The sequence below is a fragment of the Cyphomyrmex costatus genome, unplaced genomic scaffold, assembly GCF_001594065.2.
Source record: "Cyphomyrmex costatus isolate MS0001 unplaced genomic scaffold, Ccosl1.0 scaffold219, whole genome shotgun sequence".
NCBI classification, from domain to species: domain Eukaryota; kingdom Metazoa; phylum Arthropoda; class Insecta; order Hymenoptera; family Formicidae; genus Cyphomyrmex; species Cyphomyrmex costatus.
Window position 1 is genome coordinate 371,196 of NW_017276246.1, and position 24,291 is coordinate 395,486.

The 24,291-nt window shown below is 34.9% G+C and overlaps 1 protein-coding gene across 1 annotated transcript; it reads left to right on the plus strand.

The window, feature by feature from the left end:
* Positions 1–1,155: 1,155 nt before the first annotated feature.
* Positions 1,156–22,494, plus strand: LanB1 (laminin subunit beta-1). Its single transcript, XM_018539716.1, has 22 exons — positions 1,156–1,244; positions 2,758–2,902; positions 3,050–3,132; positions 3,311–3,454; positions 3,531–3,613; positions 3,895–4,029; positions 4,321–4,421; positions 4,501–4,818; positions 5,704–5,837; positions 10,563–10,573; positions 13,905–14,012; positions 14,678–14,903; positions 15,244–15,540; positions 15,778–16,340; positions 16,544–16,723; positions 17,056–17,381; positions 17,637–18,047; positions 18,159–18,354; positions 18,453–18,899; positions 19,239–19,746; positions 20,085–21,168; positions 21,357–22,494. Exons 1-22 carry the CDS (start codon positions 1,156–1,158, stop codon positions 22,323–22,325), a joined length of 6,558 nt encoding a protein of 2,185 aa, XP_018395218.1. The 3' UTR covers positions 22,326–22,494.
* Positions 22,495–24,291: the final 1,797 nt, after the last annotated feature.

Consider the following 24,291-nt stretch of genomic DNA (forward strand, 5'->3'; position numbering starts at 1 on the left):
AAAATATTAAGAAAGATATTTCGTTGAACACTAAAAATTGAGCGGTAAATACTGATCGCTTATATATATTTTTAACGCTTTTATATTTTAGATTAATATTACATTTTTTGTATAAAAGTACGGATTCCAAAGATTTTTTACTTTTTTATAAATATGTTCTTTATATTGGATTTTTCATTATTTTCATAGTAATTTATACACTTTGTCTTTTTAGTGAGTAAGAAACATTAATATTTCTAGTATTAAGTACACTTATCTAATATATTTTACTTTAATTTCAGAGTTTATTGTTCCGATTAGGGGATTTTCCATGATATGCCTAAAAAGAATAAAATCGTGAAATATTAGTAACATGATCAGAGAAAATGAGAAAACGCAATACGTTTAAAAAAATCTGGAAATCTCAGAAATGTAATCCCTGATAAAAGAGAAGTGACTTGTAAATGTGTTTTGCAATTCGCGATTGAGCGAAACACCAAGAGAATTTATGAATACAAAATGCACCGATAATGACGCTGATATGGCGCATTGAGGTAAATTCAAGGGATGTAAACCAATGACACGGGTATCCCGTGGGGGATTACCAGCACCACCACCCTCCCTCTCGCCGATCCCAAAGCGCGATACTCCAGATTCTATCCGCCGCCTGTACGTCATGAGCGAGAGATTTACCCCTTCTTTTACGCCGGTACTTCTTCCCTCTGTGTCTTTGTTAAGTGGAAGAGAAGGTGGGATTGGCGGCAGGAAGGTATTCCCGTTGGTATACATCACCTTTACAGTTGCCACCGCCACAACTATACCACCACCACTACCGTTGATCACCGCCGCCACCTGCACCACCTCCACGTCGTCGTGGAGCTCGTCTATACGCAACGATGAGGATTCTGCAGATTTGACAAAGTCGTTTCAAGAACTCAGTCGTCGACTGCCCGTCCTAGTAAATTCGAGGCATCGATTAGGGAGCTTCAATTCGCTCGACCGTGTCGGAATTCCATTTCTGGATTACTTTGAAATTATTATACTTCTTTTTCTTCTTCTTTCTTTTGTTCTATTTCTTCTCAAGTGTGAACTGGTTTTCCTTTTTTTTTTCTTTTTCTTCGTGTTTTAATTTATACGAATAAATGCAAAAATGCGTTAACGTGAAAGTACATGTCCATGGAGGAGACACACGGAGGCAGCATGTCTTCCGCGACACTGTCGTCCGTTTTGTTCCTTCTACTTTTCAGTCGTGTCGCGAACGCTCAGTAAGTAGATGGCTTTTAGTATTTAATAGTTTTTAATTACAACAAAAAAAAAAACGAATTTTATGATACATCGAAATAAAAAATTCTTTAATAAAAGATAGAGTATATTTTTAGCAATATTAATTTATTGTCAGAGGCTAAGAAACTCTCTCTTTCTCTTTCTCTCACTCTTATATAGGTAAAATATCATTAACTATTAATCATAAACTATTAATCTTAATTAAACTATTAATTTTAATTAAAATGATATTTTTACCTTAATACTTTTATATGCAGAATAACTAGAGAAATCATACTAGGTACGTATAAAAGAATATAATTCCATTAAAAAAAATAAAGGTGACTATAAAATCTTCGAAGCGTCCGCACCCATAAAAAATGATTAATCGCATATCATACCCCTCTTAATATATGTTATACAACTTCAATAAATATATTACTTATAACTTTAAAAATAGCGGGGATGTTCTAAGTGGACAGAGTTACTGCCTCACCCTGTATAATGAAATTAAAAATTTTTACAAACATATTAATCGATAAAACTTCATTTTACATCATTATATTAAATGCGTATGCCGTATACGTCTTTTAAATATTTAACTAATTGATTCGTATAGCATATAGGGGAGAATGTCTTAAATCGGACCGTGTTCCAAATCGGATCTTTTTAATTTAAATAAATACGGTTAAATAAAGATTTGCGTGTTATTTATAATGTAAAGTCCTTATAAGACACTGAAGGTATTCCCGTGACAGCAGTTTGGCAGTACTCTGTCATAACGTTCATAGAATAGACGCAAATATTATTTTCGGCTATCATGCAAAAATTTTTTTTAAAAAAGAAAATCTTTGTACTTAAATCATTATTTAAAAGATGTTAAAAATTTGAACGGTAATTGATTTAAGATAATTAAAGAGTGTAGAATTCGAAAATATCAAGAGTTTTATGATTACTGAAGAAAGAAGGTTCGCCACAATCTGGTTGTAGTGTTGCTGATCGACCGACCAGATCTGATGTAAGGAACACTAAATCAATAAAATATCATGTGTCATCAGACTCAGGTTGATGGAACTTTTTATTCATTTTAATTTTAATATTTAATATAAATTAATGTATTTGTATCTTTGAGTCTTAAATTGCTCGTTTTTACTCAATATTAAGAAAAATTAATTAAAATATTTTAAAATTCTATCTAAAAGTCCATAAAAAAATAGGAAAGGTCTGATTTGGAATTATGAGTTCTAAATCAAATCGGAAAATGCATTTTTACATTTTCCATTATAGTTCGATACAGGTAAGAGATACGTCAAAATGGTTTAAAGCAAAAATGAAGGAAATTAAATGATCTTTCGAACGGCACCATTGGTTTTATGATTGGACTTTACTTACGCCTTATAGAGAATAAAAACTACAAATAGATCCGATTTAAACCACTCTCCCCTAATAAAAAATGATGTCATTCAATGTATAATACGTCTCAAAGAAACTGTCGTCATAATATTCGCTTTGCAGGAGAAGTTTAGAATTTTTTGATCTTTTACCCGAAGATCCTAAATTATACGATAAAATGCGCCCTCCCAAGAAAGATGGCCAGGCAACCGTTGTGTATTTTCACGTTACTGTGATGGGACTTGATTCCATCGATGAAAATTCAATGGTAACATAATTTTAATCAAATTGATTTTTATGTCGTAAATTCAACTACATATTGATTAAAATTTCGTAGCGTTCAATAACGTCCTAATTATTATAATTAATCATTAACGAAATAAATAATTATTTCGATAGTTAATTACTTTTACAGACATATGCCGCTGATATTTTCTTTGCCCAAACGTGGAAGGATAATAGACTTCGATTGCCAGAAAATATGACGTCCGAGTACAGGTATAAATTCATTGTTTTTAACGATTGTGACACTTATGCATTTTTATTCAGAATATTTCTATTGCATTTATCTATATACGTTTGCCTTTAGAGTTTAGTATACTTCTTTGAAAAATATTCTTCTTTAAAAAGTTTCTAATCAATTATTATCTTTCATATATATGTGACGAAATTTAAGATTATTAGAAGTCGATTGGCTGAAAAATATGTGGCGGCCAGATTCCTTTTTTAAGAACGCAAAGTCGGTGACTTTTCAAACAATGACGATACCAAATCACTACCTATGGTTATACAAGGACAAAACCATTCTCTACATGGTGAAGTGAGTTTACGATAAATTATTTTCAATGCATTTTTCAAACGTAAAACTTAAAATTTATGAATACTGGCGATTTTAGGCTGACTCTAAAACTCTCTTGCGCCATGAACTTTTTGATCTACCCTCACGATACGCAAGAATGTAAACTGCAAATGGAAAGTTGTAAGTCATCATTATCTATAAAAAAAAATTTATTTCAGAGTTGTGCACAGCTTAACAGGTTACACTACATATGAAGTTGTACTTTATAATAAAATTATGTCTTCCAATTATATCTAATAGTCGACTTTTGCTGGAAATAAAAAATTGGGAAGATATATATTCTTAGTTACATGTCCAACAATTAATGCAAGTAAACTAATATACTATAAGATTAATAAAGTAGATGTGGCATCAAACATCACGCGATTTCATGTCTCAATACAAAATAACTTGATCGACAGTGTCGCACACGACAGACGAAATGATCTTCCAGTGGGATCCCGATGTTCCCCTCGTTGTAGACGAAAATATCGAGCTGCCCCAATTACAACTCGTTAAAAATTATACGGCCGATTGCACGCAGGTTTATTCCACTGGTAAGAGAATTGTGTAAATGTCTCTATCTCAAAGAATAACGCTGCGCGTCGCATTTGACATATTTTCCAAGTCGAATTTTTCACATGTTAAAGTACGTAATATAGACACTCTTTGTGATCAACTTTTTTTCAATCAACTTTGTGTTCCGTGCCAGAGCAGCATTATTCTAAGGAGTGAGAGTAATTCTTTAACCGACCGCCCATGCATTGACATCACTTGAGTTTAATCTGATTGTAAGCTAAATGCTAAGCATGGATATCTTATATGTAACATTACGTTACACTCCCCAGGTAACTTTACTTGTCTCGAAGTCGTGTTTGTGCTGAAACGACGTCTCGGTTATTACTTGTTTCACACCTACGTGCCGACATGCTTGATCGTCATTATGTCCGTGAGTGAAATATTATAAAAAGTATACTTTCGCGACTTTCTTTGCATGTATTTTTTTTTTTTTATCGAAAATATTGCAGTGGGTATCGTTCTGGATAAAGCCCGAGGCCGCACCCGCCCGTGTCACCTTGGGAGTCACCTCGTTGCTCACACTTTCCACGCAACACGCCAAGAGTCAGGCCTCTTTGCCGCCGGTTTCGTACCTAAAGGCAGTTGACGCCTTCATGTCGGTCTGCACGGTGTTCGTGTTCATGGCACTGATGGAGTATTGTCTGGTGAACATCGTTCTTGGTGATTCAGATACGCCCGCGGCGAAACCTGCACCTCCGCCACCGCCGCCGTGCTCGAGCACCTCGGATTCAGCCAAATTTGACAAGATCTTCGATATTGCTGCCAAGGTAATGCATATAGTCATGACAATTGAATAATCAGGGAGCCTCGTGAATCAATTTTAACAAGATACGTACAATTATGATACTTACAATAATTTATTAAACATAATTTATGTTAAATAATGTCAAATTATACTCACAATTTGAGTTATTTTTAATAATTTCGATAAGTCGTCACACTACTTGATATATCGTTAATTTAACTAAAAATTAAATTTGATTTTTGAATATAGTTTATTATTTACTAAGTATAAAATATAGTTCATTATTTACTATCACAGAAATGAATTGATTTACATTTTGATACACTTGGAAATTAAAAATAACAAAATGTTATTTAATTCAAATGATTGGATTACCAGTGCTCTTTTGAGAAATATCTAATTGTAAGTGTGTTTCTTATTATTATTAGTATGAATTAATTGAGATAGAAGCAGTCAATAAAAATCGGCAAAAATATTACTATAGTGTTAAATTCTCCCTAAAGTGCTTTTATTTTGTAATGTTATGATAGAGTTTTATAATCGTTAAAATTGATTCTAGGCTCTCTTCGGTCTCGGACCACTTCCGTGCCTTGAATAAAAAATAAAATAAATATGTTATTGTTAAAGAAAATCTATTTAAAATAATTTGCAGCTTTAATATTAATAACGAATAATTAATTACTTAAACGTCTAAGGATGTTCATATACTTTTAAAGAAAAAATATCTTTTTACATCAAGCAGGATTATTTTAATATACCAGTAGCTGCATTTTGCATTGTTCGTCCACTCTAAATTATAATATGTTCCACTTTCTTCGAGGCACGGGAGACAGTCTGCATGATGACGGTTCAAGTTGTGATCGTTATCACGCAGGAAAACGCAATGTTGTTATCCTGCCGATCGCAGAAATCGCCGATTGTACCGCCACCCGGACCCACCCCAGCACAAAGGGCGCGAATGCGGGCACTGAACATCGACCGCTTCTCGCGAGTCTTCTTCCCTTTTCTGTTTGCCGTGCTGAACGTCACCTATTGGATAATGTTCGCCGAGTATATTTGAACAGTGACATCGGGAACACTGATCGTGGAAATCGTACGGTACTTCAAGAAGGACAACAAGAGTACGACTTCTGCGAGAAACTGACACTCCAGAAACATCGCAACACTTAAGAGAAACGAAGAGCAATAGGATTTTTTGGAAAGAATTTGTCACTGCAGTATATTGTAGATATGTCGAATGAAGACGACGGAGAATTTCACGATTATAAGTAGTAAAAATTCTAATGGAAGTCGAAAATATTGGCGCGAGTAATTATAAAATTTAGCGGTGAATAATGTTTAATAAACGCGGGAATGCTTAATTCTTTTAGAACGTTGCTGTAAGGTTCCGTTCCGTTATACACTGCAAGTACTGAAAATCTATAGTATACGTAACGCGAAGTATAAATTTCCGGTACTTGCAGTGAATAACGGAACTCTCAGCCTAAAACTTCAATCTTTTCTTTTACTATTTCTTAAGACAAATGAAGAATTTTGCTATAATACTGTTATCATGACACATTCGCAAACTTTCTCTGACTGCTCACTTTATTCGTCCGCTCGACAACGATTGTTCGACATTTAACAAATATTAAAATAATTACGATTTATCAATCTCAGATAACGTATTTTTACTGCTACGCGTTTAAAAGCAAACTTACTTTCTTCTTTTCAATTGTCAGTTAATCTTTTGTGTCTACAGATAGAATATACATATTTCGGCCCTTTAAAAATTCACATTTTCCACAAAAATAAACATAGTAGCTTCTTTTTGGGCTCACTTTAAAGATAAAAGATAAGATTCTTCACAAAAAAAAAATCAAGATCCTTATTAGTTTCATTCTTTGATCTACATATCCTGTCAAATACACATAAAATGGGGTAAAAGTACATGTCTTTTCTACAAAAATTGATATAGCGATTTCATTCTGAGCTTATTTCAAACACCAACGTAAGGACTATATTAAAAAAATCGCTACTTAATCTTAAAATGACAGATTTAAAGTGGAGCAAAATGCTAAATTAAGTGTCGGGTAAAAACAGCTAATGAAAAATAGCCGCGAAAATAATTGTGTGAAATATTTATAGAAAACAGAAACAAAACTGATTTCAAATCGGCAATTTCGAAAACACTTAAAATATGAACAATTCATACAAATTCAAGAAAATGTTACATTTTGGTCCACTATATTAGATCCATAATTTTAAATTTCAAAATTTCGATTACAGATTTATAATCAGTGACCTTAAACTTTTAATAAGACGTAGATTAGATGCTAATTATTCCTAGAGAGAGTACAAAAAATGGTTAAATATTATATTTCAATTATAACTAATAAATCGTGAACTTCATTTTTCGAATAGGATATGATATAATCCTTCTTCATAAATGAATCTTGTAAGACTTTCCCGAAAATAAGTAAACAATTTCGTCTAAATAGAACACACAGAATTGTCAATAATGTACCGTAAGGCATATTAATTCTAATAAATTTAGAAAATGACGATGTGTTTATTTAGCTCCATACACATATATCGCTTCATTATTATATAAAACTCATCATTCAAAAGCAGAATAGAAAATAATTCATATAGAAATTATCAGTCATTTTCGATAATCTGTATTTCTTGTACGAAATAATGTCTCGATAATTTATAAATATTACAGAATCGCAATTTATTGAACTTTATAATACCAAATCTTATTATAAGTAACAATGAATGTTTCTTGACCTAAGTCTGTATTATACAAATGTACCATTAAAAAAATGTATCTGATAAAGTAAAAATAATATTATAACGTTTTCTCGCTGACGATCAGTGTCAATCAGTTTATTATACTTTAAATAAATTCTAATTAACTTAATCGACAATTAACATATCAAAAAGTATCTATTCAAAATTAAATTCAAACATTAAGCGTTTTTAAACTCATGTTTGTATAAACTTTTTTTAATGCTCGATAGGAATATGTACTTAAAATATTTGACATTTATTTATATTTTGTAAATAAGATGATAATTTTTTGTTGTTTAACGCATACAAAATAAACTTCTAAATTTAGTATTATTAAAAGTATTATAAAAATTATGTATCTATGAAATCACGCATATGCATTTTAGAATAAAGAATTTTATCAAATAATGGAGTATTAAAAATTAAGAAGTAAAATTTAAAAAAGTTAAGTTAAAATCAAATTTTTCAAGATCATATTTCATTTTACGTGTGTAAATCTATTTTATTATCAAAGATAGTGATTGATTGCAAGAATAATTACAGCTGTATATGCCCTCTATTAGTGTTAAACAAGACTATGAAATACAGTCATCGTCAGTAAGAAGGGAATCTGTTGACTTGCACTTTTATTCTCCGCCTACTTTCAACCCCCACCAATGCGACCACAGGATCGTAGCACCCACGCACTGAACAAACGGATGAAGGTTAGCGCCCTAATATGATGTAGAGTGTTATAAAATAACATTCTGTCCTCATTTTGTTGTCGATGTATCGACATATGATTGCAACACAAAAATTATTGCGATAAATATTTAATATGGAGCGATAAAAAATTGGTAATAAATACTCTCATGTCAGTTAAAAATTATTCATAATTTACACAGAGAGTCGAATGTATACATTGCATATGATATTAATAAAAGAAAAATTGTTACTGCATATTTCTATAAATTATACATTTATATGTACAAACATACATTTTTTTAAAAATAAATTAAGTTTGTAGTGATTTGTATTGTAAAAATCGTTTCTATCTATTGAATTACAGTACAATTGTTTATATTAGTGAAATTTTCAGCAAAACAAACCACGAAATAAAATTTTATATGCTTTCAATATCTAAAGATATTATACGGTAAACGGATCTTTTTATTAACGTGTGCGTTTTTTGTTGCAACTTTGCTATTATAAATAGTCATACTGTGCTATTAATTACGATATATATAATTATGAGAAAATAATTCCATCGGATAAAAAGTAAAATTGTCCGTTGTCGCGGACACAGTTCGAGACAACGAATCAGTACATTCGCGCGGCGGGGAAACGGAAAGTGGGATCATCGCAGAGGAAGGAAGCGTAGCGTGGGCCGCCTTATCTGTACAACGTAGCCCAGCTACGATAGCAGGATGCCATTGCCTTCTCTTCCTCGTTTCGCCTTTTCAGGACGGTTCGTTTTTCATCCTCTTCTGTCACGCGTGAAGATACGCGTCATCGAAGATTGGTGGTGGGAATCGAGAGCACTGCGTGGAGCAGGCTGAAGTATTGCATTGCTGAAGTTTAATTATATGCTTGGATAAAATAATTAATTTGTTATCTGTTCCCCGAAAGTAATAACAAATGCATGCGACACGTCAACTTTGAGACCATTCAACAAAATGTGTATTCGGTATATTAGAACAAAAGAATAATTTTGCTGAATTGTCTCAAAGTAGCGATCTGAAAATAATTTTGTTAGACCATCAAAATAATTATGTAGAAAATTTGAACACATAATGAACAATGTTCCAAAAAATTGATATTACAGCAGCTAGCTTGAATGCCTTATATAAAAATTTATTTTCAGATTTGTATTTAAACTTAAATTTTAAAAACGACAGCAAAATTCCTCTTTTTGTTGAGACATTTAAATTTTATCTTAGTTTCTCCGCCGAGTATACAGGAGTATTTTTTCAAATTTTAAATATATAAATTTAATATTAAATCTAATTTTCTGTGAGTATATCTCTAATATGAAAACTTATTATATATTTGTCTTTTTGTTTTTAACTTACTATTAGAAATGTTGTTCCTAAAGCGATAGCAGACATACATATTTGAAAATTATTCGGCGTACAATGTTTTTTTATTGAATGTGAAATCAATAACAGTAACTTTTTATATCCACACAATCAAGAAATAAAATAAAACTAAATTGAATGAATAAATCTATATAATATCGACAGATTTGATAGAAAGCATGTATATCAGATGTCGTTTACATCTGTAGAGACTCCGTGTATCTCTTGAACAACAGATTTTAAAAAATGAAAGGAATAGTATGCTGCACATATGTGCCATAGTAATATAAGCATTGTGTAACGGGTGTACAAAAGTATTATATATTGATACCAAAAGGGATCCAGACAAATTGGAGTGCAAACGATTTGGAATTCTCAATCTGTAGGATGATGGCTTTTCGCAATATTATGTGTAATATGTATAAAAAAGTGATATCAGACGACAGAACATTGACCCGTGATAGAAGAAGACCTATGATTTACGCTGTACAATTAGAATGTTTATTCTTCGCTAACTTTTCTCAGTAGACGGTAACCATCAAAGGAATCTATCAAAATCTTCATTAATTAATAACTGCACGGAGAGAGAGAAAGAGAACAGTTTTACTCAAATACTTACAAATGTATTTAACTAAACAGATCTGAAAATTATTTTATTGGAGTAAGAAAATCATTGCAAAAAATGTTGACATTTTAGCAACCAATTTAAGCGTCCTATATATATATTATATATATAGAATTATTTTGATGATCCAATAAAATATTTTTAGATTTTTGTATCTAATTTTTTTTAATGCTCCAGCAAAACCGTTGTTTTTCAATGTATTTATATATAAATTAAACTTTAGATTCATATATAATACTAAAAATTTTGAATTTATATACATATAACGCTATTTAATTGTTTATGTATGTCACAAAGTATTAACTTTAGTAAATGTATACGTTTACTAGTTTTATTTTTATTTATTTTACTTAATCCTTGCCTTTCAGCTTAGGATGGCTTCCGATCTACATTGTGTTCTTACTAACTAAAAATATATAATTTCTTGCTTACCAACATTTTGACATTTCAACATTTTAACCATTTCATAAATTTGGTATTTTTATTATTGATACATTTACTAATTAATGTATCAAGCAACGCGGTAGCGTCGCCAAATGCATAAAATAAAAATATAACCGCTTGATATAAACGCTTAACGCGTGAACATCATCGTGTATATGTTCATGCCAAATTCGACGCTACTGCTAGCTTTATCTGGAGTTTTGACATCTACAAACTTTAGATTAATATTACTCAGAAATTAAAAGCTCAATCAAAAATCTAAAAATACTTTTATTATACAATGCCATCGGTATCTTTCGATTGCAACCAGTCCGAATAATATTATTATATATATTATCCGAATTATGTAAATAAAATTTTGTACATGTCAACATTTAACGATCGTTCGAGACTTCTCTAAACACGCCTTAGACATTTCTCACATACCCGGTGCGAAGAACATAGTTATATCTAGGCACTGAGACCTGAAGATCAAAATATCAATTAATGATTTAACAGAAATAACAATTTTCACATATCAAATTCAGAAATAAGAAAAACCTATGTTTGCTCTGAAATTTCAATGACCAGCATTTGAACTTTTTCCTATATCTTTCGAGAACAGCGTTCCTATCGCAGAGTCTCTTTCTTTTCTCGAGTCTCGCCGTTCGGTCCCGCTCTCGTTGCTTCGCAATCCCAAAGTCGGTTTCCCTCTCCGTTCCATTGCCACCCGTGATGTACGGCACTGACGGGCACGAGACTCGGAGGTTCGGCACGAAGTCGTGACTCGACAAGCCGAGGGACTCACTTGTGAGAGACGGCGTCACGAGGCGCGTCCGCGAGGCCGCGTTTTTCATTTTCCGTCGCCCGCCGCGTTTTGCGACGGTGCTCCCGCACCTGTCAGACGGTTCCGCCGTGCCGTTGTCGCACGTGGATAACAGACTCGGAACTCGGTGGCCACGAGGAGAAGAGATCCGGGGCAGAGGGGAATTCCGAATTCTCTCGGTGATCGGCGAGATCTCGACGTTCGTACCGACTTCGGAGGAGAGCGGCGGCTACGGAAGGAAAGAAGGAAATATCCCCAACAGTGCACACTGCGGGGAACGCTATTTTAGCGCGTACGCTAACGTAGCTGAATCTTATTAGACGGAGGACGGTATTGGCACCGTGAATTGCAACGGAAATCACTTTTTCGTTCCGCAGTGCGCGAAAGTGTGTTTCGCGTCGTTCTGTGAGTCTAATCAAAATATCTCTTGCTGCCTCAAAATGTAGTAATTTGTCTATGGGATTTGAGATATGAAGAATTATTGAAAAATAACGGACCATTAATATTATAACGTCTTATATATTTTTACGCTTTTCCTCCCCCCCCCCCCCATATTGTCAAATAATTTTCGTTTATTTATTATGAATAAATGATTATTTATTATGAATAAATGATTATTTATTTTATTGAGTGCGGCTTAAAAATTAATATTATAGCGTTTATAAATTTATATATAAAACAATATTAATAATAATATTATTAATAATAACAATATTTTGTTGCATACATCATAATTTAATTATAATAATTATAAATGTAATCATTGCTTTACCTTTGAATAAAATAAATTCCATAGCCAACTAATCCGCGATACATCAACGATTTACAATATTTTTGGAAATATTTTATTTTCGTAGAAACTTTTGAACCATCGTCGATGGCTTAGCACCGTTGCAAAAAATCCATAAAGGTAGAAAAAAGGAACGAAAAAATGCTTCATTATGGACACATAGCTCTCGCAGCTTTAATTGTTATAATTATTACTTTAGCAGGTACGTAATAGTCGTATATTAATATATACGTATATTAATTTCTATTAGAGCTAATTTTTTACGAAGTAATTAAATTTAGAAATGAAAATGTTTGTGGGATCGATCCAATATAAAAATTAATATATACTCTCAGAATTAATACTCTCTCCTTTTATAAATCAACTATACTCTATTAAATTATAAAATATTTAAATAAATAAAAAGTTTCGGTATCGTTTTAAACGCTGCTCGTATTTTCACTGCCTATTCTAACTCCATTTTTGCGTTGCATATATTACGTGCAGAAGAACCAAATTTATAAAATTCTTTTTCTCGGAAACATCGTTCATCCCATCATTCATATACGAAAAGACTGTTTATCCATTATGATTAGATAGCGACATGACCTCGCGACCTGCCTTCCTTTTGAAATCGGAGAGTTTATTTCGGCTTCTAAAATCCAGCCGCCCTACAAACAGAGATCTTCGCATGTAATTATCGAGGAAGATTATTCATCGAGTGGCACGAATCAAGTTACACATAATTGTTTATAATTTACGTACGTGGCGGTATCCTTGTAATAAAGATACACTGCAGATGTCTCAGTACAAACTATTCCTTTTAATTTACAAATATTTTTATTAAGCCGATTTGCAGTCGATCGAGAGATATGTAACTTGAGGCATCAAGCTATTTAATATAGGAAATTGAAAGATTTTATAGTGAAAACTGATTTGACATTTTCGTTAAATCAAGTTGATTGAAAGACCTATCTAGATTTGAGATACTCCATATTTTATTGAGGCTCAAATTATTTTCCAGAGCTGTGTTTGCTCATAAACATCCGGTTGTCTCTTGCGATAGCCTCTACCGGTAGTAGAACATCTCTTGATAACCGGTACATTCTAGCATACATTTGAAACAATTCTCTGGAATAAAATTATCCTATATTTATATTAATAGTATTATAAGTAATGGCATTTGATATTTTTTAAAACGCTCTTATCGCCCCGTACGTTTAAAAAAATCGACGAATACACACAACCAATCGCTGCGTCTTACGTAATTAATTTTTGTAATGAAAAATTATTGTTTTGTGTCATTTAATCTTTTATTCATTTATATCATTTATACCCTGGAAAAACAAAGACACGCATTTAATATCACCGCATGTTACATAAATATTTTAAATCTTTTATAGGACCTGCGAGTTCACAATATGGACGGGACAAAGTATCCAGAGGTAAGATTCAAAGTCTCTTCTTAGAAAATTAATTTTTTTATTCACCCTTTCTTCACGAAAGAATCACGGTCGTTGTAACACATAGTATTATCAATGGTCTTATCAGAGAGTGTCAAGTGGTGAAAAACGCGATAAAACTTTCGCGACAACTAGGACGCGCACTATATAATTATACACAAAATTGAAAGGCAAAAATGGGGGTGTTATAGGGTCGGTGCAGAGAGGAGATATGTCACCCATGGATGTGGTGACAGAGCGTCATAATCGGCTAGGGCCGACTATTCCCACGTCAAGAGGTAGACAAAATATGTTACTTCGGGAAGAAGGCAACCCTATATATTGTCATAAAAAGATCCCCTGACAAACTTAACTAGAGAGAATTTATTCTAACTTGGATAATATTTTATATATTACTATAGCTAACGGCGAGAGAGAGTTCGTGCTTGCTGTAGCTAATTTTTGTTTTGGATTTCCATGTGTAAATATATTTACTACACTGAAAGAAAAATAATTTCATAATTGTAAGTTTATGTACACGTACAGTCACTTTTTGATGTCAACTATATAAATAATTTTTCAAAACTATAAATATTGTACAATTATTATCACTAACATTATAACACTAATAACTATAAAAATCTCCATAATTTTGTATGATTATAGTCATAAATATCAAATATTTTTCTCTCAGTGCAGATGTATGTTTATGTGACAATGTGACATATACTTCGGTTCCTCCCATGACTCCCATAATGTGGTAAAGGTATACAGTGCTAATCGATCATAGAAACTAATCGGTACTCGGGAAACTGTATCTTCCTCCACTTGTATTTAACTCGTATAATCGGCATGATGTTGTGCAATGGTGTCCTAAAATTACAGGAGAAGAGAATAACCACACGGCTAACAGAATCTGCATTTGGAGTTATAGAAGATTAATAAGATACTTTGTTTCATGTAGGTTCGCACGCGAAAAGACCACATCCCTGCGAACAGAGCTCGTGTTATCCCGCAACCGGGAACTTGCTAATCGGCCGTAAGGACAAACTGACTGCTTCCTCGACATGCGGACTTCACGGCCCCGAAAGATTCTGCATTGTTTCTCATCTTAAGGACAGAAAGAAATGCTTCTTCTGCGATGCATCGATACCTAAACAGCAGCATAATATCGAGAACATCGTCAGCGGGTAGGATTATTTTACTTTATCGTCGCACACACACACACACACACACACACACACAATCTTCTGTTTCGCGAAATAAATCCAATGTATGTAATTTACTGTGAGTAATAGATTAATTATATATTGTTATCATTAAGCACTGACATCAGCGTTGGATCTTATTGGCTTATCTTTTCTTCATTTTAATATTTTTTAAACCTTTTATACTGTTTAAATTTTATGTAATCTTGTTTATTATTTAAATCCAATGGCATTTAAAATAACGATGAGTAGAAATATGTGTTATTAAAAATAAATAACAGCAATCCGACATACTAAATAATTCAAAAATTATAAATTTTAGGTCGTGGTGGCAGGCCGAAAACGGAGTGGAGAATGTTACGATACGCTTCGATCTTGAGGCAGAGTTTCACTTCACGCATATCATTATTCGCTTCCAAACTTTCCGACCGGCTGCTATGTTGATCGAACGATCGTACGATTTTGGAAAAACCTGGCAGGTATATCGGTACTTTGCTCATAACTGCGAGCATTACTTTCCAGACATTCCGACCCATCAACCTCAAAAATTAACGGATGTCATCTGCGAGACGAGATACTCGGCTGTAGCACCGTCCACTGGCGGTGACGTAATTTTCAGGTATGAAATATACATAATTTAATCATATTATTTATCATTAATTATCTTACTCATCATTTAATATATTTTTACTATTTTAATGTACAAATGTTTTGCTTTTATTTCAATTTTCTTATATGAAGAAACCGCACTAGTTACAAATTAAACGATTCAAATTAATATAATTATTAATTATCAATTGATAGTTATTAACCACATTATTCAAAAACGTTATTTATATTTATTGATATACTTTAGGGTGTTGCCGCGAAATTTAGAAATAGATAATCCTTATTCGAAGGAAGTGCAGAATTTACTGAAGATCACCAATCTCAGAATCATCATGACGAGACTCCATACTTTAGGTGATGATTTGCTCGACGATCGGGCGGAGATTCGCGAGAAATATTACTACGCCATCCAAGATATGGTGATTCGTGGCTCATGTTCTTGCTATGGACACGCCTCTAGATGTTTACCATTACCAGGAGTCTCTGATGAAGAGAACATGGTCCATGGCAGATGTGAGTGTACCCACAATACTAGAGGCCTCAACTGTGAGAGTTGCGAAGACTTCTACAATGATCTGCCGTGGAAGCCCGCGGTCGGTAAACAAACGAACGCTTGTAGACCTTGCAATTGCAACAATCATACTAATTCCTGTCACTTTGACGAAACGGTTTACGAGAGATCGGGCAGAGTGTCCGGCGGAGTCTGCGACGATTGCCAGCATAATACGCGAGGACAGAATTGCGAACAGTGCAAGCCATTCTATTATCACGACGTGACGAAGGATATCTCTGATCTAGAAGCTTGTCAACGTGAGTTTTCAATCTGTATCAGTCTCTTTATATATATGATTTTTATATATAATTTAATATAGTTTCATACGAAATTATTGTATAGTTGTGCTTGTTTTATGAATAAAAAATAAATATAGATTACAGATTGCAGTTAATAATAGAATAAATTTGTACATACATGAGAGAAATATCGTGAAATATATAGGTTTTCTTTTTCGCAGCTTGCGATTGTGACCTAAACGGATCCTTGGATGATGGTATATGCGACTCAAGAACCGATCCTCTGAGTGGCGACGAGTCTGGACGCTGTCACTGTAGAGCGAATGTTGGTGGACGTCGTTGCGACCGTTGTAAAAACGGCTTCTGGAACTTCGATCCCGACAATCCAGAAGGATGTCAAGGTAACAAAAGAAATTATGACTGTCCAGCATATTCCATTAAAAGACGTAATCATTTCAATACTTTTGTATAATAATATTTGAATAAATAAATATTTATTATATTGTTAATAGTAGGAAAAAAGGGAGAAAAAGCTTATATATTATTTATTAGGCCACAGTGATTATTTTTTAAATTCACTTTATAATCTTTCGCTTCGAGAAATATTAATTAATGTTATATCAATGATAGCGAAAGTCAGTTTGAGATTTTAACAGATTCTATTTGTCGCAATAAAAAAAGTTTAATTGTAGCTTCTTAATATTCGTATAAAAAACTACGTTTGCAATTGCAGCCTGCACCTGTAATATCTTGGGTACTATCGACAATCAGGGTTGCAACGTGGTGACTGGTGAGTGCACGTGCAAACGGTTTGTAACAGCACGCGACTGCAATCAATGCTTACCGGAGTATTGGGGACTCTCCGAGGACCGCGATGGATGCAAACCATGTGATTGCGATCCTGGCGGATCCTACGAGAATTCTTGCGACGTCATCACCGGTCAGTGCAGATGTAGACCGCATGTCAGCGGAAGAACTTGCAATCAGCCGGAGCAAAGTTACTATACCGGCTCGCTAGATTTTCTCATTTACGAAGGAGAGTTGTCTAGGGCTACCGACGTAAGTTTATCAAATTGAATTAAATATTATGTAAATTCTACATATTTATAAGTAGGTATATTAATTTTATTCCAATGCTGCAAATCTAATAAAATATAAAATACGATCGCAAAATGGAAAACATAACGAGAAGAAAAAATTACTTCTTTCTTCAATGTGTGTATATACACATCTAAAATTTTGCAAAACTTTGATTAGAATATTATTCAGATTCTTCAGGTTGTTTTAGAATTGAATCGCAAATTCGTTTTGCAGAATTGTCAAGTGGTGATCAGAGAGCCTTATCGCGATGGTAGGAACAGCACGTGGACTGGCACAGGTTTCATGAAGGCTCTTGAGGGATCGGTATTGAACTTCACCATCGACGACGTTCGCAGATCAATGTGGTACGATGTGATTGTACGGTACGAACCGATGCATCCGGGGGTCTGGGAGGACGTGCAGATTATTCTCGAGAGAGATAGCTTACCGGATCCTAATGGACCGTGCGCTGATTGGAAACCTGAATATGATCGCTTGTGGGTTCAATTACCTCTGCGTTCAAGAAGTGCCGTGGCGCAACCGTCTGTATGTCTAGAGGCGGGAAAACGTTACAATCTTCTGTTGCAATTCCGCAAATTCAATAGCCACGTGGACACGCCTTTGGCCTCTATCCTGGTTGATTCGGTATTTATATAATATATTTTGTTTCGATTATGTCGTTAATTATCAGAAAAAAATCACATCCAGTTGATTGTAATTTATACTCACTTGTGTGTGCTTGTATGATCTCTGCAGATTGTTCTAAAGCCGAGGATAGACGTAATACCCTTCTTCAAGGCGCCAGGTTTGGGTGAACTGCGTCGCCAAGAATACGAACGTTACCACTGTAATGAATTATATAACGATGTCAACAGCGTGTGGAGTAACGTACCTGACATCTGCAGGAAATATCAAAATAGCATCGGCTATTATGTCTTCGATGGCGCTCATTGTAAGTGCAATCATTCGATGTTATTTACTTCTTAATCAAAATTTTAATTTTTCTTGTTTATAATTACACACTCACAAGAGCATGATATTGAATTCTAGCTTGCGAATGCAATCCAACGGGTTCTCGCAGTCTTCTGTGCAAGAACTACGGCGGGATGTGCCCGTGCAAACCAAACGTAGTTGGTAGACGCTGTGACCGTTGCGCACCGGGAACCTACGGATTCGGTCCGGAAGGATGTATTCCCTGCGATTGCGACGGCGTTGGTGCACTCGACAATTTCTGCGACGTCGAGACCGGACGCTGTAAGTGTCGCCCTAACACCTACGGTAGGACCTGTGGCCAATGTGAACCTGGCTTCTGGAACTTCCCTCATTGCCAACGCTGTGAGTGTCACGGACACGCGGATAACTGCGACTCGAAGACTGGGGCTTGCATCAACTGTAGAGATTTCACCACCGGGCACAATTGCGACCGTTGCGTTGACGATTTTTATGGCGATCCGCGGATTGGCGTGGATATACCTTGCAGAGCGTGTCCTTGTCCGGGTAAATATATATGTATTTCAGAAGAGATATTACATTTTAATCAATATTTTATATTTTTTACAATCTAAAATTAGAATATCAGTCTTATCAGAGAGATATTTATGTCCTGATAAAAATAAACCGTATTCCTCACGTTTGTAATTATATTTATATTTTTTTACAATATTAAATTCAATTTTTTAATAATTCAAATAATAATAACATATTAGAAATGGTGGAATTATATATCTGCTTACAAGTTATTTATTTCCGTTTTTTGTTGAAGTAAGGAATAAGTTTCTTTTGTTAAGCTATTATTTTTTATTTATTTATTATCACCATTATATTTTATTTTAACAGGCACACGTGAATCCGGTCATTCCTATGCCAACAGCTGTTCATTAGACTCTATAACGCAGGACGTAGTATGCGAGTGTTTCGAGGGATATTCCGGACCTCGCTGCGAGCATTGCGCCGAGAATTATTTCGGTAACCCGGAGATACCAGGTGGTAGCTGTCAACTCTGCAACTGCAACAATAACACAGATTTACGTCGTGTCGGTAACTGTGATCCGCACACCGGTCATTGCCTTCAGTGTCTTTTCAACACCGATGGTCCCACTTGCGAAGTGTGTAAAGCAGGGTTCTATGGAGACGCTCTACGGCAGGATTGTCAAGACTGTAGATGCAACGTCCTGGGCACTGATAAGACCGCGGGATCATGCGACCATCGTACTGGACAATGTCCGTGTTTGCCGCACGTCATAGGACAGCTTTGCGACTCTTGCGAGGAAAATCATTGGAGAATAGCCAGCGGACAAGGTTGCGATCCTTGCGAGTGCGACGTAGTTGGAAGTATTTCAGACAGGTTCGTCTATGATGCTTGTAAAAATAAAAAGATTCTGTGATTTCTTATTGCAAAGGTATTTTTTATAAATATACGATATTATTTTATATAATATATAATATATTTTATAAATATACTCGTATAAAATCATTGGCATATTTAATTGAATGATTTAATACTAATATATGATCTGATGCATTTTTTTCAGCAGAAAATTAATCAAAATATGTATAATTTTTTTTAAATTTAATTTTCTCAGACTGAAGATAAATTGATTTAAAAACGTCGATTACTCTTTTACGGTATATTAATTCAAGAAAGGATGACATAAAATAGTTAATTAAAATTTCTGTATGTAGATGTAATCCCTACGATGGCACTTGCGAGTGCAAACCAGGATTTGGCGGCAGGCGGTGCAACGAGTGTCAATCGAACTTCTGGGGCAATCCGAATGTGGAGTGTTATCCGTGTGAATGTGACGTGATCGGTTCCGCCAGCCAGCAATGCGACAGGGAGACTGGAGTATGCGTCTGCCATAAAGGTATCGGTGGAGAGAAGTGCGATCAATGTGACCGCGGCTACCATGGAGAGGCTCCGCAGTGCAGCCCTTGCGGCGAATGTTTCGACAATTGGGACCTAATATTGGATGGTCTCAAAAACAAGACAAACGCGGTCATTCAGGAGGCCTCGAGGATACAGAAGGTCGGCACGACCGGTGTTTACAGCCAAGAATTCGACGATATGGAGGAGTCCCTAAATGAAGTACAGGATTTAATCAGCAACACTACCATTCGGAGCCAAGACCTAGACACGTTGGATAACTTGGCCGAGGAGTTGGCGAAGAATATCTCCATATCGACCAAACAATTGGAAGAAGTAAACAATCACTTGGAGAATCTTAGTCAACGAGTTAATCTTGGTGACGTCGCACTGAAGAGATTAAGGAATAGGACTAACATTCTACATGACGCCGCCGCCGATTTGCGGGAGAATGCCACTAGGTTACAGGAAGAGAATGTTTTAGGTGCTCTCAACGTAACTCAGCAGATGGCAGAGCAATCTAGACAAGCTGAGAAAATGGCAAATGATTCTACGAATGTTCTGGGCGACGCAGAACGATTCCGCAAGCATACTGAAAACCTCTTGGCGAAGAATCGCGCATCCGTGGACGATGCTCAAGAAAGGAATAAAGAATCATTGACGAAGTTGAATGAGAAACTAAAGACGTTCCGTATGGCGATACCTGAACTAAATCTACGCATGTGTGGTGACAATGTAACGGAGTGTAGTAGCGTCTGCGGCGGTGCGGGCTGTGGTACCTGTGGAGGATTATCTTGTGACGTTGGCGCGGTCAGCAAGGCCAATCAAGCTCTAGACGTTGCCAAACAGCAAACTGCCAAGATCAAGAGTCATAAGGATGATGCCGAACAACTATTACGTAATGTAATTATTTCTTTCTCTCGCTAATCTAGTTCTTAAAAATTACATTTACGATTTTTAAAAATAAATTATTTATTATATCAAACAAATAATATTATTATATTATATGTTTATAGAATTTTATCTTTGTTCTATCTTGTTTATTGTTTCTATAACAATTTGTAACTTATTCAATTAATTCGCATTCTCAGATGAGTCAAATCAAACAAGATGCAACAGCGGCAAGATCGAACGCTCAAGACGCCTTCAACATCGCATGGGAGGCACAGAGCTTCTTTGAGAAGCTCGCCAAGGACATGGCAAACATGATCAAGCAAATGTTAAGTACTCAGGATGAGGACCAACCTACGCCAGCTATGGTAAGAGCTCTTGCGTACGCAATACTTGCGAGGAATATCCAGCTGGAGCCGAATCAAATCGAACAGTTGGCCGATCGCATCGAGGATATGGTGGGTTCTCTCACTGACTCCGAAAAGATTCTCGCCGATACCAAGGACGATTTACAGTTGGCGCATGACCTCGAGGAACGCGCCAACCAAATTAAATTAACAGCCATCGAGAAACAAGTCTTGGCAAATAAAATGATTTTGCTGTTGAATGACGCACAAAAAGCGCAACATCTGGCGCAAGAGGCGATCGATAAGGCGGAAGCTGACGTGTCCAAATCGCAGAAAGATCTCGCGGATATTGCCGATGTGACAAAGGCCGCTCAGATCCAAGCTAACAGCACCACACAAACGGTAGAAGCACTAGATACCCGTTTGAAGCAGCTTCAAACGCAATCTGCAAAAAACAGTTTCATCCTGACGGAGATCGGTACGGAGGCAAAGAAAGTCGCCGATGAAGCACAGGCAATCGATGGCAAGACGAAAAAACTGTCGGAGGAATACAAGAGGGCGGATGAGTCACTGAATCAGCGAGTCAATAAGACCAAGGGCGATATTCTGCGAGCGAAGAGACTCTTAACGCGCGCTTCCGAACTAACAGCAGACACGTCGACCAAGTCCAAGGATCTGGACGGCATGGAGAGTGTTTATAAGGAAAATGAACGATTGCTGAAGGAACTGATGAGCGACATAGACGGGCTGATGACGGAGATGGAAAGAAACATGGCGGAGATCGAGAAGAAGTCGCAGTTGTACAGACAGTGTTCAGCTTAAAATTCATTGTAATCAGTTAGGAAGTCACTTATCTTCCGATCGAATTTCACCTGCAAAGTACGATACGTACTCATAACCAGTGGATCTTTTCTTCCTTACTACGTTCGATACAAATCTGTTTACGCGGTAGAATCTCTTGCTCCATAGACTCCAAGATCTCTTTCCAGTGTATATCTTATTACTGCATTTTATTGCGAGATATAGGTCTTAGTAAGATCGGTGCTTTATACTTGTGCAATAGCCGTGAGTTTTACTTTGATTTATAGGAAATGAATATTTACATATTGCATACATATATATACATTTGGCATTCGCAATTTATTCTTGTTAATATTGCCAAAAGCGATGAGATTGTTATTAGTGCCATAAATGGAGAGGCCATTAGTAGTTGTAAAGAGGATGATTTCTACGTCGGTTGATACATCGCTTCGAGCGCAATTAAGATGCCATCTTTGAAAAACTGAAATAATATATTTGCAAAAATTTGCATTTAGTATTATTAAGCACTAAGATCCACTTTGACCGAAAGTAGGATTATTTTTATTAATTGATTTATTTTTGTCGATTTACTTTCGATTTATAATTGTTTATCTTCCCTAGCTTTTAACTTCGCTAATTCTCTAATTCCTTTTACAATTTTTATATTTTTATATTAAAGTTTCGTAGCACACGTTTTTATTTTTATAGTAAGAATATTCTATACATATTTTATCCGTTGATATATTATACATACACCATTTTATTACACAAGGTACTTAAAGAAACACCATAGCGAAGTATTAAGCTCATGTTCCATAGATGATACATTAAAAATAATTAAAATGTAATATAAATAATTAAAATAAACTCAATACAGGATTAAGGCTCGTATTCATAGTTAATTCTTATATTTAAGACTGCTTTAAGTACAGTCTTAAGATGTCTTAGATCAATATTTTGAGACATTACTTAAGACGATCTTAAAATAAGACTATGAATATATATCACCATAAAATAGATATTTTACAACGGATCTATAATTCATACCGAATACAAAAAAATGTTCAACATATCATCAAGACATACACATACGATCTATCTACAAATGGATGACAGTTAAAATAGTTTTGCCGATCGTTATAGTGCCAATAAATAATTTCAAACTATATTTTTCCATTTCTTTTTTACAACTCTAAATTAGAACTGTAAAAATATGAAGATAAAAAACCGTCGTACATATCGTAAACTAGATTTATGTATATGTAACGTTAAATATTTACAGATGCGCAAAGTGTAATTATTTACAGGCACTGTAATTATCGACAAGGTCACTTCAACTTTCGTCTATTATCAAGATTAGAACTTCTAATCTTAATTCTCGTCATGAAGAATGGCAGAATTCTACGCGAGAAGTATAATAGAAAGGCTGACAAAATTCGTGTAATTATCCTGGCGATAAAAGCGAGAGGAACAAGATTCCATTATTTATATCATCATTGCACGCGATCAACCTTCATACGTTACATCGGATATCGTCGAGAATTTCGTTTAAAAATGAGCAAACGATGCTATGACCAAGCCAAAAAGAATTCAATGATATATTTAACGTCATATTATGTATAGCGATATTACAATACTGTAATATTAGAGAGAAATAAATATAAGTTGCCAAAAGGAGAAAGGTGCTATATCTCGGTGAACCTGTCAATCATTAATTACATATCTTTCAATTATATTCAAGTACGAAATTTCCTTTTTATCGCACGTATCTGCAATTTAAAACAATTCGTTTTATATACACGCCGCGTCCTTGCAACTTATTGCGGTATCGCGCAAGGAAATTGTCGGACACGCGATATCATCGGTGATAAAATACTTCCTGTCTTACAACGCGTATTTTTCATAAAATAAATGATGAACACGACCGTGTCCAATCACGCCTAGATGATTCAAGGATCACGCACAAAAGGGACCAACGTGATTAAAC